This window comes from Colossoma macropomum, unplaced genomic scaffold (genome assembly GCF_904425465.1).
Source record: "Colossoma macropomum unplaced genomic scaffold, Colossoma_macropomum, whole genome shotgun sequence".
Lineage (NCBI taxonomy): Eukaryota > Metazoa > Chordata > Actinopteri > Characiformes > Serrasalmidae > Colossoma > Colossoma macropomum.
Genome location: NW_023494788.1, coordinates 11,564,837 through 11,579,605, shown reverse-complemented (window position 1 = coordinate 11,579,605; position 14,769 = coordinate 11,564,837). Strand labels below are relative to the sequence as shown.

Sequence of the window (14,769 nt, the reverse complement as noted above, 5' to 3'; positions counted from 1 at the left end):
TATATTTGTATATACTGATGGAAAAACAAGCTGTATTTATTATCCATTGCAGAGAATTTTCCATAAAGAGAAAGAGAAGTGACAGATTCACTATTTGTTCAAATGTCTCACTTTCAAAATGCATCATAAAGGCAGGTACATTAAAGGGACTAAGTACTACCTTCGGACATTCCTAACACGCTAGCCTTACAAGATGCTCCCCGTTTCTGTGCAGTATGTTGAGTAAAAGATTGTCCAGCCATGTAAAAGACTGTTCTGTTCCACCACTTCATTGCCCACACACAAGATAAAGAGGTCCACAGTGTTGTATTATTTATTTTTTTTTTTCAAATATAAGTCCCTGATTTCTGTGTTTTCAGTATCTTAAGGGCATGGATTGATATACTAGCGTTTCTGTTAGATGAGAGAGATGATCGTGACAGAGTCAGACTCATGGAAATGTTCGCTGACCAATTTTCATGCCCTTTATTGGATTCAGTGCTCATGTTATTCTCCAGAGGCGGGTCCTTTATTGACAGCCCCTTCCCATTAGCTTGCATTAGGTTAGTACCAAATTGACCGCTTTTTCTGTGTCAACCTGTCAGTTTAGTTTGAATCTTCAATTAAGAGATGTCTCCCTTACATGATTGTCTTTAAGAGTGTGGGTTTTTTTTTTTTACATTCTCTGTTTTTGCCTTGTGAAAGAAAATATAATTTTAATATTTGTAGCATTTCACAAAGGGAGTACTAAATTCACCCATGAATGAATAACTATACTGGAAACCCCTTTCATGTGATTAGTGATAAATCCACTGTTTCACTTTGAAACACAAGACTTCCATTCACCAAATACCTGTATTTTTTTAATGACAAATTTCTTTGTGGGCATAAAACCCTCCCTCCCACCTTTGCTTTGTTGTATTTCTTGAAGCCCTCTCCCTCTTCTTCTTCTTCTCTCTCTCTCTTGTTAAAAGAAAAGAAACCCAGTAGCAATTTGAGTTCCTTCATTGTCAAAACCGTTATCACCCCTGTCTGCTCTCTGGGCTGGGAACAAAGTAGCTGCACAGCGTGCAAAAAGAAAAAAAGATAATGAAGGGAAACCAAAGAGAGACAGAGAGAATGAGGAGAATAAGAACCTAGAATCTGAATCACAAACAGAAAAGCTGAGTTTTCTTTTTTCTTTTCTTTTTTCCTTTTTTTCTTTTTCTTGTTTTTGTTGTTGACAGAGTAGGTGTCCCCAAGAATTGAAAGGCATCCTTTTTCCCCCAGCACATATATACAGTACAGGTAGTAAAGCTACTATACACACCTGGTCCCTCAGCATACACTTTCTCTTCATGCTAACCATATATGTCCCCTTAACATGATCTAGTTAAAGGAAACAGGTAATCATTGGTACTAACAAGGAAAGAAAAGTTCACCAAACCTTGGAAATGTTGGATTATGTCAATACCAAGAGTGGTATCTCTGGCACTTATTTGTTAAGTGTTACAAGCATGTTCCAGAGGATCTTTGCCCCAAATTGAGAAACAGATAGACTGGAAATAGACTGAAGGAGGCACAAAGGGTACATTGGACTAGGGGTGTGCCCATCGGAAATTTGCTTCATGATTATACATATGAAAATGAGGTCATTTCATAGTCTTGTCAGATATGATGTGGTGCCAAGACCCAAAAAAGCATGACCTGAATAAATCAATAAAGATAATAAAAGCCCTTCACAGGGTGCATTGGTTTTACACCCAGCTTTGAGTGGTCAGTAATGCATTTTGTTCTTTGTGGAATGGGACCTTTTCAATAAATGACCAGCAATGAAGTCTGATATTATGTCATTAAAGTTTCAGCTGTCCTGAAAAATATTCAACTGTTGATGAATTTAATCTTTAACTGGACAATGCTTTTAATCAAAATTAATAAAGCTTAGGTTATTATGAACATTATGGATATGAATGAATATACAGGCTACTTCAGAATCGGCACACCCCTACTTTGGAACCTAGGGTAATGAACAAACCCCTACTCAGCTACGCTGTATTAAACATAGTGACCAGAAAAGATAGGGGATAGTATAGATGCTATCACGTGTAGGCATAATCTATGTCTGGTATTCCTCCTTCTCTGTATCCACGATTGGTCCCATAGCCTGGATTCGCTGTGTGGTTGAGGGTGCTCCTGTAAAGAGTTGTATTATTAGAGGGGAAAATAGTATGAATGTATGTCATGTCCTCAACTTTTGCCTTTGGCTGCAAGGGTTGATGGGCTGCCAGTGGCGTCATCTGGAAACCAGGAGTTCCAATCTCTAAGATTGAGGTGTCTTTAATGGTGCCAGATTCTACATAGTCATCATAATGCTTGGCACCGCTACGGGGCCCAACAGCATCTCGTCCATAGACCCCTGTATGATCCTCGGCTGCAAGGTATCCTGCACGATGTCCATACCAGCAGAAGATCCCAAAAATTAAGAACAGGGAAGCACATGCAGTCACCCCTCCTATAATCCCTGCAAGTGGTAAGGCAGCTAGTTCATCCGTACCCTGTACGTCCTGACCCTGGTCAGCTCCAGGCTGAACCTGAGGGTCTTCTGTCTCTGTTCTGGCACAAGCTGGATGCTCATGCTCTGAGTCAGTGTTCATATTAAACCCCCCTGTAATTGATGCCCGTCTTCCCTTGTTGACAACGAGAGGCACCAAGCAGATAATGTAACTTGACTGGGGCTGTAGCTGAGTGAGTAAATACTCTCTGCGGTCCCCTGGGACTAGTGTCTCTGTGATGGACCCCATGGCTGGGTTGTTGCCTAATCTTAGCCAGGAGAGCCTGAAAGCTGAGGCTGGCTGAGCAGCCTGCCATGTAATGTGAACTGTCTCTGGACTTAAGGGCTTTACACTGATGACCAACGTTTTGCCAGCAACTCCACCCTCACCCCCTAAAGGACTGTCTTGTCCCAAGTCAGGGTACCTGTGTACAGGCCGCCTGGACCTGAGTGTAAAAAGAGAACCCTGGGGAAGTGGGACGGTTGTTGTAGTTGGGGAGTCGGTCGGAAAATCCCCTTTGTCTCTTTTGGCTCCTTCAACTCCCCCAAGCCCTCCAACTCCCCCCAGTCCATCCACCTCACACTGCTCCATTTGACTTGTGAGGTCCCTAAGTGACCTGCCTCTTACTTTTTCTGGTGCATGACATGTTAGACCCCTCACAGTTACTGATGAACCTCGGACATGCAACCAGTCATGGAGCCAGCGGAGGTTACAGCCACAATACCAGGGATTCCCACGGAGAAGCAGCTGTGAAATGCTGTCCAAGTCCCTGAACAAACCTCTGGGGAGCGTTGTAAGGTTGTTGCCTGATAAGTCAAGCTTCTGCAGCCTGCGCATACCATCCAAGGAACCCCTTGGCATGTGAGCCATGGCATTGTCCTGCAGGTATAGTCGAAGAAGATGTGTGCTGGGAAGGTTTAAAGGTGGTGATTGAAGGGAGTTGCGTACCAGAGAGAGCTCTGTTAAATTAGACAGCCGTGAAAACGTGTCGTCAGCAATGCGTTGATTCGCTAACAGGTTCCCATCAAGGAAGAGGCGTCTAAGCGACGTGAGTCCCCTGAATGCGTGTGTTGGAATTGTAGAAATTCGATTATCATCCAGTCGAAGCTCTTCAAGTGATGACGGCAACCCTGATGGTATACTAGAAAGGTGGTTGCGTGACAAGAAGAGAAGTCGTAACCTTGGATTATTTGCAAATGCCTTGTCCTCAATGCTTACTGTTGATATTGAATTATCATCCATGTGGAGTTTCTCTAGCAAAGGTAAACGTGAGAGAGCAGCTCGGGGTAAAGTTCGTATATTGTTGTCCTGCAGGTGAAGTTCACGTAACGATGGCGGCAGATGTGTCGGAAAATCATCAAGTTCATTGTCATAGAGATAAACCACTTGAACAGTCATTCGCTGCTCTAAGGATATCGGTAGGCCAGCGTTATCAATGCGATTATTCTGTAAATAGAGAACGGCTGCCGTTAACGGTAAAGGTGGTATGATGCTCAGTCCACGGTCGTTGCAGTAAATGAAACCGTCATCGCACCTGCATGCTGATGGACAAGGTACGTCCCCTTGAAGCTCTGCCTCCCCAAGTGCTGCCTCCGTGATGGCAGCTGTTGCTGCCGCAAACTCCAGCACTTCCACCAGTAGTGTTAGGCAGAGGAGAAGCAGGAACAGCCAGTCTCTGAGCTCAATCAGGCTTTCAGCTGCCATAGTGTCACTTAGTTCCCTTCACACTTCTCAGCTGCTCTTGTTTTTGGTGGTAAATCTGTATTTGGGGTAGCACTTTGTAACACGGATCCTCTTTTTCCTCTTGATCCCTGTAGAGAACAGGGACAGTAAGGTAAACAAGAAGTTGCACAGAACAATGCAAAAAAAAAAAGATTTTGGCAGGTGAAAACTTCCTAAATCTATTCAGTGTATCTAGTATGTCTCCTTATGAGATTGTTATAAAAGTATTATCAGATTATTCAACATTTCTAGATTTTTTTTTTACTAATTTAAAGTTACTTTATCAAGAGAAGCTGTCTTCTTTTGACAGTTCTGCTCTTCTACTGCATTTATCCTTTCTCTTTAAGAATGAAGACTCACTTTTTTGGAATATTAGGCCATATAAATGATTATGAAATTGCACCTCTTCTGCCTCTTCATTTTATTTTCTAATTCTTGGTCGGGTTGAGTATCGCTTGGGTCTCGTCCCACCCCCCACAACAGTGTGTATGTTATGGCCTTTTCAAGCTTGTTCAAGCAATGCTTAAGCTTGAACCCCTTCTTTGCATCTTGACAGAGATACGTTTATATGCATCTAATACTTGAAATACTTGACCATTTTACTAGATAATGTGTCTAGAAATAAGTTAAAAATTCTTATAATTGTCTCAAAATAATCATTATTACATAGGTTGACAAGATTTGAGATGATTCCGCTTGCCAAGATATCTTTTTTTTTTCAGTCATTATGCCACCTTGACCTACACCATTATACAACCACCTGTCCACCTTATACAATGCGCTCTTTTAATAATCCTCCCACATATATATGTTAAGTACAACTATGTTTTACGCATATAGCGGATCATTAGCAGTGCTGGTAAGTTTGAGGTAGAGGCAGCAGGGAAACACGAAATGGCTGGCTGAGCTGAGGATAGATATGGAGACTGCAAATGTAGAGAAAAAGACAAATAAGCAAATAGCTTTAAAAGGGGAAATGTGCAAGCAGATCAGGCAATAAGTGTAAGAGATGGGGAGGATTCAGAACATATTAAAATTGATTGACATTTCAGATCCTGAAAAACAATTACACTTTCGTTTGCCGAATGACCGAAAGTCATATTACTATTCAAATTTTACACTGAACAGTGTTTGAATAAATCAACAGTTTAATTTTAGTCCGAGTTTCATAAAGTTCATACCGGAGTCAGCTGCAGCTTTCATTTGCAGTGTAATTTGCATTCGGGATTCAGGGGCAGACCACAGACACTTGCTACAAATTGACATGCATAATGGATGCTGTTTCTGGGTGGTTATTGTTTTCAAAATAGTATGAATTATTCAGAAAGCCTATTCGGAATACCCAAGAAAGCTATCACTCTGTGTTCAACAAACTGTTGACGAGCAGGCTAGGTTTTGTTTTGTTTCTTGTGCTTGTCTTACATAGGCCTCCGCCTGTGACTTATCAAAGGAGGATGGCGGAAGGAAGAAGAGAAACACTTGCAATTAAGATGGAAATGACTTCTAAACGTTTCATTTTGCATCCTGTCCCCTTAGGTCTAAAAAAACTGCAAAGCAAACACACAAAAGGCAATTATCATCTTATGCTTCCTCATCTGCCGAGACTGAATGAAATGACCAGTGATTCCTCTCTTTTGTCAACAAACTGAATACGCTCAAGTGCTTCCCTCAAAATAATGTGAACACGGACTGAAAAAGAAGTCAAAATTGTTTGTGAAAGTTTGACAAGCACAGAAACAATTTTATATTGTGTTGAGGGCAGTAGTGACAAATTCAGACCGCATATGCCAAACCTAGAAAACAACCTTGTCTAAAAGCTGCATGGTGATTGCAAGGCGAAGCGCTGCTCACTGTCAAGGATAGTTGGGTGCTTTGTCAAAACAAAAACGCACCCAGAGAAATTACAGAAAAATTCAATTTAGACCTTTTTGAGTAGCACCCAAAACTGCACTAGTTACAGAATGATGGCCAGAGTTGATGCCCATACCAGTCATGAAAAACTTGTTGCAGTGACAAAACATGTACCTATGCATGCACCTTAAATATACAAAAAATGTGCATGGATGTTTAAAAGTCTAAGAGCAAAGTTTAATTTTGCATTCATCAGGATTTAATTTGTTCACTCTTGACTTCTGTGCACCTAATGGGTCTATAACACTTACATCCTACCAACTGTAAAACCAACCAGTTACAGCTGTGTCCTCCCAACAAAACCTTTGTTATCCTGCAAAGAGAAATTAACATTCACACAAGCAACTACCCAAACTTAATTAAGCTGCCATACAAATTTCTGTGCATCTAAAGTGGTTCAAATATACCTGAGGATATATAAGGTAATCCACTTGCATAAGGAAAAGGAAAGTCAAAGGAAAATAATTAACACATACAGAGAAAATTGGACTCTTAACAGCCTTGCAAGACCTAGTAGACCACCAAAACTGTCACCAAATCAAATCAAATCAAATCAAATCAGATTTATTGTCACATCACAAGAGTACAGGGACACAGGTGAGTGAAAAACTTGAGTGCGAGTTCCACAAATTATGCAGAGAACAGTATTTACACATAGATAAACAAAACTATAGATAGGATAGAAGAATAGATAAAACCAATTTAACTAAAATATATACATATAATCTTACACAATAACTTAAAAATAATAATATTGCACCGAGACATATAATATTGCACTGGGAATGTAGAGTGAGTGTAATCAACTATATACTATATATAGTAATGGATATTACAATGCTATGTAGATGTGCAAATAATCACACTAGGTGTGGAGGTAGAAGATGGTACAGTAGGTGGCAGAGTATTTAGTAAAGTGCAAGGTACAGGAAGTTAAGTGGAAGCGCAGGGGGAGAGTATTGTCTTTGGATAGGTATTCAAAGTTCAGCTATGCAAGTAAAGTGCGGGAGTACAGTGGGTGCACGTACGTGTAATGGGAAGGGTTGGGCTGGGCAGAGCAGTGATTACTGGCTGTTCAATAGCCTGGTTGCATGGGGGAAGAAGCTGTCTTTGAGCCGACCATCAAATAAAACAGTACTTAAACTCTCATCATTGAGAGAGAGAGAGATAAGAAAATTAAGCTCCACTCTTGGGTCAAATCTGAAAAAAATCCAAAGGTGTTTCTGTCTGTTCTTCCACTGTGAGAAGACAACTCAACACTATAGAAAGGAAGCTCAAGAAGCTCTCCCTGAAAAAAGGAAATAGACAAAAAGAAGAACATTTGCTGTGGAAGTCCATGGTTTTATGGACTGACTGATCTAAATTTGTAATTGGATCACAAGAAGCACAAAGAAAAACTGGATCACAAGAAGCACAAAGCGCAACCAACTTCTAGGACTGAACTTTTGAGGTGTGGAAAAATATCCCTGCAAATTTCTTTGAAAAACTGAAAGCAAGTCTCCCAAACAGAATGGAAGCTGTAGAGTGGACAAACTAAATGCTGAAAATCTGATATTATATTAAGTTGCTGAGTGTTCTGTGTAATTTTCTTTCTAAGTATGTTTTCTGCTTTTTTCTTGATGTTGAAAAACAAACTTTTACTTAATGCCTGTTTTGACTGAGAGTTAAATAAATGAAAGGGCGGTTGTGTTCTCTTGCCTTTGCACAGTACTGTATTGCACAAGCATACTAAACCTTATCACAGCTTTAGTTGATGTTTTTTCCTTTGTTTTTCTTGGTGGCGGCACAAAAGAGACAGAGACAACACCTGTTTGTATTCTTGTATGTTTTTGTGAGTAAAGGTGTGTGCATTGTGCTCTGTTGGGGCTTCATTCTTTTCGCTGCCTGCTCTCTCGCGGGGCTGCAGTCAGGCTTGTTTGTGTTGTTGGCCGGGCCAGATGGGAGTTGGTTAGCTGCCCCTCGGCTGCGAGCACTGTTGCCTCAGGCAGCGACTACATGCAAAACAAGTCCTTAAACGGAGCTAGCTCTCATGCAAAACTAATCGAGTTCGTTTACGCAGACAGACGGAGAGAGAGATTTGTAGTAAGAAACAATTTTGCATGTGGTTTGTTATGCCAATAGACAGTATTCATAGCAGGTGTAAGATGGACATTTAAAAGGAAGCGATTTACCTAACAAATAGATTTCTTTTTAAAATTAGAAAAATCATTTTGATTTTTTTTAAAATCAAATCATCTTTAGAGACATCATTTCCATTTAAATGGTGAATGTTCTTTGTCTGGTGCTTCATTTTTAAGGCTGTCACTGTGCACAGAATGAGGCACTTTGGCAGAAAATGGTGAGCAATTTAAATGTCATCTTTAATTGCTTGCTCGGTGTGTATACATTTGGGTATTTTTAGCATAAAATCAACTGTCTCCCCAGGCTGGCACTGTTTGTGTTTGAGCAGGAGAAGCTAGTGTCTGTGAGGGAGGTGAACAGAGAATGGCAGTGTCGAGATGCCACCCTTTTGCACATCTAATAAAATGTGCCTCACTCATCTCCTTTCATCATAATCCATTTAGCTTAAGCCAACACAATAAAGCAGTGAAAATAGTGTGTTTGTGTGTACAGGTCTGTGATCGTGTGCGGTTTTAGGCGTTTGATTTCTGTGCGAAAGTAGTTCAGCACCGTGCAGAAGTCAGAGACCACCAACCTTCATTTATTTAATTTCCAGTGTCGGCCAGTATTTTTCAGGAGATATTTCTGAGGGGATTAGATATAAGATAATCCAATTGCATAAGGAAGAGGAAGGTCAAAGGAAAATAAGTGGAAAAAAGCAGGAGTTTCCAAAACTAGCGTTCAAAACTGTGTTAAAAGATACAGTGAAAATGGGATTCCTAACAACTGTGCAAGACCTGGACCACCAAAAGCATCACCATCAGATAAACAGCACTGAAAGGTTTCATCTTGGGGAAAAAAAAATCTCCACTCTTTCTTCAGATCTAAAAAAAAACCCCACAGATGTTAAATTTATTCTGTGGTTGGTGCTTTTGTTTCTTTGTTCTGTTTTTTGGACAGCGATGATATGTTTTTGCTTTCTAATGCTGATAAATGAATAACGTGTACTTAATATATATTTTGACTGAAAAAAAAAAATGATCTTTGATTTCTGCACAGTACTGTACAAGACAAACCTGTGTGCCTTCAGACCGCAGACTCCTGCCCACTCTCTGACCTGCTACATGTTCTGAATGAATAAGTGCCACACTCTCTTTCACACACACTAGCACACTTACACTCCTGCTTCCCTTTCATTTCCAGCTCATTTCTTCTGTCCTTTAAACATTTTCCCACGCTTAAATGTTTTCATCAGTGGTCATCTTCTTAGCCGCCCCCTCTTCCTCTGCTAACTCTCATCATCTCTTCATCTACGGTGTCTCTATTATTTCATATTTTTTTTTCCATCTCTTCTCTGATTCGGGGTCCTCACTCTAATTTTCTTGCCTTTGTCATCACTGTTTGAAAATGACGTCTATGACTCATATCAATTACTGCATCTAGTAGGAATGCGCTACATGTAGTTACTTAGTTGGTAGCATAATATTGGCCTCTGTAACACTGACATCACACAAGGCTGCTTTATACAAATGAAATCATTTGTTTATTGTGTACTGAGAGCATCTAGAGCACCCTGAGTGTTCTTATGAATATTTGCATTTGAGGCTTTAATAACTGACGTAATTTATTTAGGTCAAACTAAATAAATTTATTTAGGCCACTCTTTATCCAGGCCTTATTCAGGGTTTAGAAGTGTATTTTAAATACAACATGCTGCAGTTGTAATATGTAACCATGTAATTTCATTATAGAAGTTTGTCCTTATTGTGTCCTAGAATCTAGCCCATTTTCTCTTAATTTTTAAGCATTTTGTATGTACTTTTTTAACATATTAATGGAGTTAATTTTCTTTCTGTATACTGACACAGAAAGAATATGTATTGTTCTTTAAATGGGCTGTTGTCTTGTTTTGTTAATGTGTTTATGCCTTTAGCTGCTAAATTGACTGAACAGTATTGATATTTTCTGCCTTTTTGTGTTGCTTTGGTTGGGTGTGAGTTAGGCAAGACTAAATTGGAAGATGCGAAAGTTCTATTGCTGTCGAATCTAGCTGACAAATGCTGACACCTGTTAGCGTCTTAGTTGAAGTACTATTCACTGAGCCATTGCTAACAGTGTTGGGATAATTGGCAACATCCATACTTGTGTTGCTCTAACACTCACCACTGTGGTTACCGCAATCACTCATGATTGAACGTAACTCTACCTTTGTAATCTGATGTTGCACACTGATTCAAAGTTTGGTCTCTGCCAGAAAATAAAAGCTTAAAGTCTGCTGCCATTAGGTTGTTTAGGTTGCCGTGGCTATGCTGCTGTCAAACGCTGGGCAGACTGATATGCTTGATCTTTAGGTTTTAATGTTTGCAATCGAGGTGCCAATAAGATAATATATCTAAAATATCACAGTAGAGAGACTAGGCCATCTTCGAATATTCTTGGAGACTTTCAAATTATGTAGAAAAAATTTTAAGAAAGAAGACATCTTACTCTTTAGAGAAGGAATTGGGTGCTCCTTTGCCTTTGTAGTAGCTTCTTGAGTGTCAGTACTACTGAGTGTGGTTCCAGACTGTGGTTGGTGTTGAGTAAAATCTTCAGTCTCACTGCATGTCCAGTCACTTCAGTGAGCGATAGCCGTGGCAGCCATTACCGATGGCATTCTTGGGAATTGTAGGCATTAGGACCAGCGTAACTCCATCCAGAGCAAGTTTCCACTCTTGAAAACAGTTCAATCAAAGCAAGTACTGTTTTGCTCAACTTCTAAAGCCAGAGGACCTTGTAACTGATGTTTTGGGTTGAAGTCTTTGTACATCCAGAGGCGCAGTGATCATTTTGGCTGTGTATCCTCACATCAGTAACAGTTCGGCTGTTTGCCTCACTTGTGAGACAGTTTCACCTGTGAAGACAGAATTCACAACTGAGAATGAAATTATTCACATTCCGATTGCACTACTTTAAAATCTCTTCAACCTTAAAAGAACCGCTCTCGACAAAATAGAAGCTTTGAAAATAAGGAAGTCAAGTATAGTGTGCAGAATTAAGTGGAAAATCTCTTTTACAGACCGCTTTAAGCCATGGCCCAGACCAAAACACACATACAAACTGGGTCACTTTGCTGACAGGACTGAAGAACTGCTCCGAATGATGACACTGTACACCCCCACACAATCTGCTTCATTACGTTAGAGCAAAACAAAACACTGGCTCTGTAAATTTCTCAGATTCACAGCTATTAGATCCTAGTACATCCATGCAGTGCGTCTGAAATTGTTGGCTGCGGATATACATATTTGATTGTTTCACATTTATGTTTAGCACAACAGCCGTTACGGGACCCTGAGCTTTACACTTGCGACTGTGTTGTATTTCCCAGTCCGAACATGTGGCTGGTTTGTGGAAGAGTTTGTAATTTTTAACGTCTCTTCGGGGGACCATTGACTTGCAGTGTAATGGCTCCAATCAGAGCGAAGCAGTGTTCAAAAACAATATTCCTGATGTACAGTGCGCAGTGTGGCAAACGCAGAGAGAGACAGAAGGAAATGGATCACTGGAGAGCAGTACTGGCCTGCGTGGGGAGACTGTGAACATTTCCAGCTCTCTGAGTTAATGCAAAAGGAATGAAGCTCCACCGGAGTAATAATGAATGTGTGGGCTAATTAAAATCAATAATGTATTTGGGGATTTTTAGCGAATCGATGCTTGTAAGTTGGTGCGAAGAGGCAGAAGCAGCAGCAGTAGGCACATATTCACACAGATAAACTGCTGATCAGTGGGCTCAGGACTGCACTTTGCTCATGGTTCACAGTCTACACAATTATTTTTTTATTTTTCCCCCTTTTTCTATGTCTACCCATTACTCTCTGTCCTGTCATCTCTCACCTCTCTTGCATTCTCTCCTTGCTTCACCTCTGCTTCTCACCTTGCTCTCTCTCTAACTCTCTCTCTCTCTCTGTCTCTCTCACTCGCTCTCTTTGTGTTTATCCTTCTGTTCTTTTTTCATGCTCTCCCGCTTCGTTCACTCTCTCCGTTCTCTCTCTCTTCTCTTTCTTTATGCTGTCGCGCTTACACTCTTCATTTACACTTTCTGTTGCTGACATTCTCTCACTTTCTCTTTGTTTATGCTCCTTCCTTCTCTCTTTTTCTTTCTTTTCAGCATTTCTGTATGTTCTCTCACTTGCAGTTTCTCTTTTTTTCATGCACTGTATCTCTTCTTTCTTTCCTTATGGTGTCTTGCTCACACTATTCATTCATGCTCTCTCTCTCTTTATGCTCTCTGCCTCTCTCTCTCTATTTAGGCCCTCTTTTCTGCTCACACTCCTTCATTCTTTCTCCTCTCTCTTTGTGCTTCTTCTCGCTGGTCTGCTCCCTCTCTCTGCCTCTCTTGCTTCCTCTCTCTCTTTCTTTCATGCTCTGTACTGCTCTTCTGTTATCTTTCTATCTTCTTCTCCCTGCATTCTATCTTTGTTTATGCTGTCTTTCTTCCTTTCTTCTTGTTCTCTCTCTCACTTGCTCTTTCTTACTTTTTTTTTAGGTTCTTTCCTTCTCTTTTTTTCTTCATACTCTCTCACACGTTTTCTCTTTCTTTTTCTCTGTCTTCATTCTGTCTCTCTCTCTCTGCTTTTTTTCTCTGCACTTTGCTCTGCTCTCACTCTTCCGCTCTCTCCTTAATTTTCTCTCTCTCTTTTCTCTCCCTCTATTTCCTCTCTTCCTCCTTCCCTGGTGTTCAGAGACAGAGTTATATGTTGTGTAGAATGTAATAATGAGATCTGGTAAGAGTGTATATCAGGGCTGCTGTCACAACCGGTCGAACTTCTGACCTTTAACCCTGACTGTGGGACCTTGCGAGCGTGTATCAGTGCAATTCTCCATCTGCTGCTCACGACACGCTGCTGCTGATGACAGCGTGGAGATATTTTATAGATAGAAGTTTGGCTTGTTCAGCCTCAGTAACTCTCTGATAATTGTGGTTTGCTGGAAAACTGTGATGGGTATGTGTGTGCGCGTGTGTGTCGGTGTGTGTGCGCGTGTGTGTGTGCATGTGCCAGGTGGGGAATGGTGTAGGGACGCACTAATCTGACTTCTCCCCTCTCAATACCAATTCTGATACCTGAACTCAGCCTATGCCGAACATAAAATCTAATAAAGCTCATCTAATGTGCTGCAATAATGGAAGATTTCATTCAGTGCTATGGCATATCTATTTTAAGAAATTTTGGTAATTAAGGATTTTTAAAATGAGGCACATTTAGATAAGTATTTCATATTTAAACATATTCTTCTTTATTCTTAAACATATTTATTTATTTATTAGTTTTTAACTCCTTTATTAATATATTAACTAATAAACATCTTAACAGACGTCTTCTCCGTCGCCTTGTTATCTCAAAAGCATCCAAAAATCTGACAATTTTCAACAGAATTAGAAAAGCTTTTCTACACCGAGCTTTTTTTATTTCGTGTTTGCAAACACTGATTTCATCTCCTTAGACGAACAAGTTTGCCTGTAATGTGGTGTTTCGTAATTATTACCTCAGTGGTGTCCAGTTTTACCGCAGAGGGCCGGTGTGGCTGCAGGTTTTCATTCCAAACAAGCTGAAGCTTGCCTGATTCCACTTTTTCTTTTTTTCATCTGGTTCCAGTCAAACAACTGATCATATGATCTCCTTCTTTGCTGGAATGAAAACGTGTAGTCGCACTGGTCTTTGGCGTGTAAGATTGGACACCCCTGTGTTACCTGTAAGTAGAGCATTTACTGCCATCAATAATGGCAACTATGTCTAAGAAACATTATCAATAGTGGATGAGGATCGTCTGGCCAAAAACTGATTCATTGAATAAGGTCAGTATTGGCGCCGATTCCAATCTAGTGTATTGAATCGGTGCATCACTAGAATTATGTGATAAACTCCTCTTTGTGCATTTGTATGTTAGAACAGCATTGTGTACGTGTAACTACTTAAGCATCCTGTGCACGTAACCCTCCCCATCTCTGCCTTTCAATTTCTCATTTACTGAGTGAGAGAATGAAAAAGAGAGAGAGAGAGAGAGAGAGAGAGTGGCAGATGGAGAAGTAAAGAGAAGAAGGAAGATTGATGAATCCATTGGAATGAAATTTGGAGGCAGAAATTACTGTCAGGCCAAGTAGGGTTTAAACCCACCGGAGCCTGGTTTCACGACACTGACACACTCATACGCACACACATACATGCGCTCACACACTCACTCACTGGGCTTTGTCTTAAGATCATGAAGGAACATGAAAAGTTAATGGCCTATCTCATCCCTCACACTGCTTTGTCATAAAATATTACTAAAGTACATCATGAAATAATTATTCCGCAGCAGATCCAGCTCATTATTAATTCAGGGCAGGGCTTGATAAATGGCGTTGTGATATAGAGCCGTGAACAGTGTAAACAAACAGAGTGATTTGTGTTCATGTCTGGTCACTAGCCCATGAGAATGATAATAAAGCGCTTGGTTAATATGATCTGATTGGAATGTATCCCTCAGGGCCTTGCTACTGTAC

General features: G+C 40.4%; 2 protein-coding genes across 3 annotated transcripts in view; one reads left to right on the top strand and one right to left on the bottom strand.

Annotated features, from left to right (window-relative positions):
- The window catches only part of macrod1 (mono-ADP ribosylhydrolase 1), a 115,528-nt gene that overhangs the window by 16,508 nt on the left and 84,251 nt on the right, over nt 1–14,769 (top strand). The window lies entirely within an intron of this gene.
- On the bottom strand, nt 1,967–10,791 carry flrt1b (fibronectin leucine rich transmembrane protein 1b). Its single transcript, XM_036568462.1, has 2 exons — nt 10,731–10,791; nt 1,967–4,321 (listed from the first exon to the last, which is right to left on the bottom strand). The coding sequence occupies exon 2, from the start codon at nt 4,212–4,214 to the stop codon at nt 2,058–2,060; it is 2,157 nt and encodes a 718-aa protein (XP_036424355.1). The 5' UTR covers nt 4,215–4,321; nt 10,731–10,791; the 3' UTR covers nt 1,967–2,057.

Bases quoted from the DNA above. Each gene is read 5' to 3' on its own strand.
- flrt1b (XM_036568462.1), bottom strand. From the start codon at position 4,214: ATGGCAGCTGAAAGCCTGATTGAGCTCAGAGACTGGCTGTTCCTGCTT.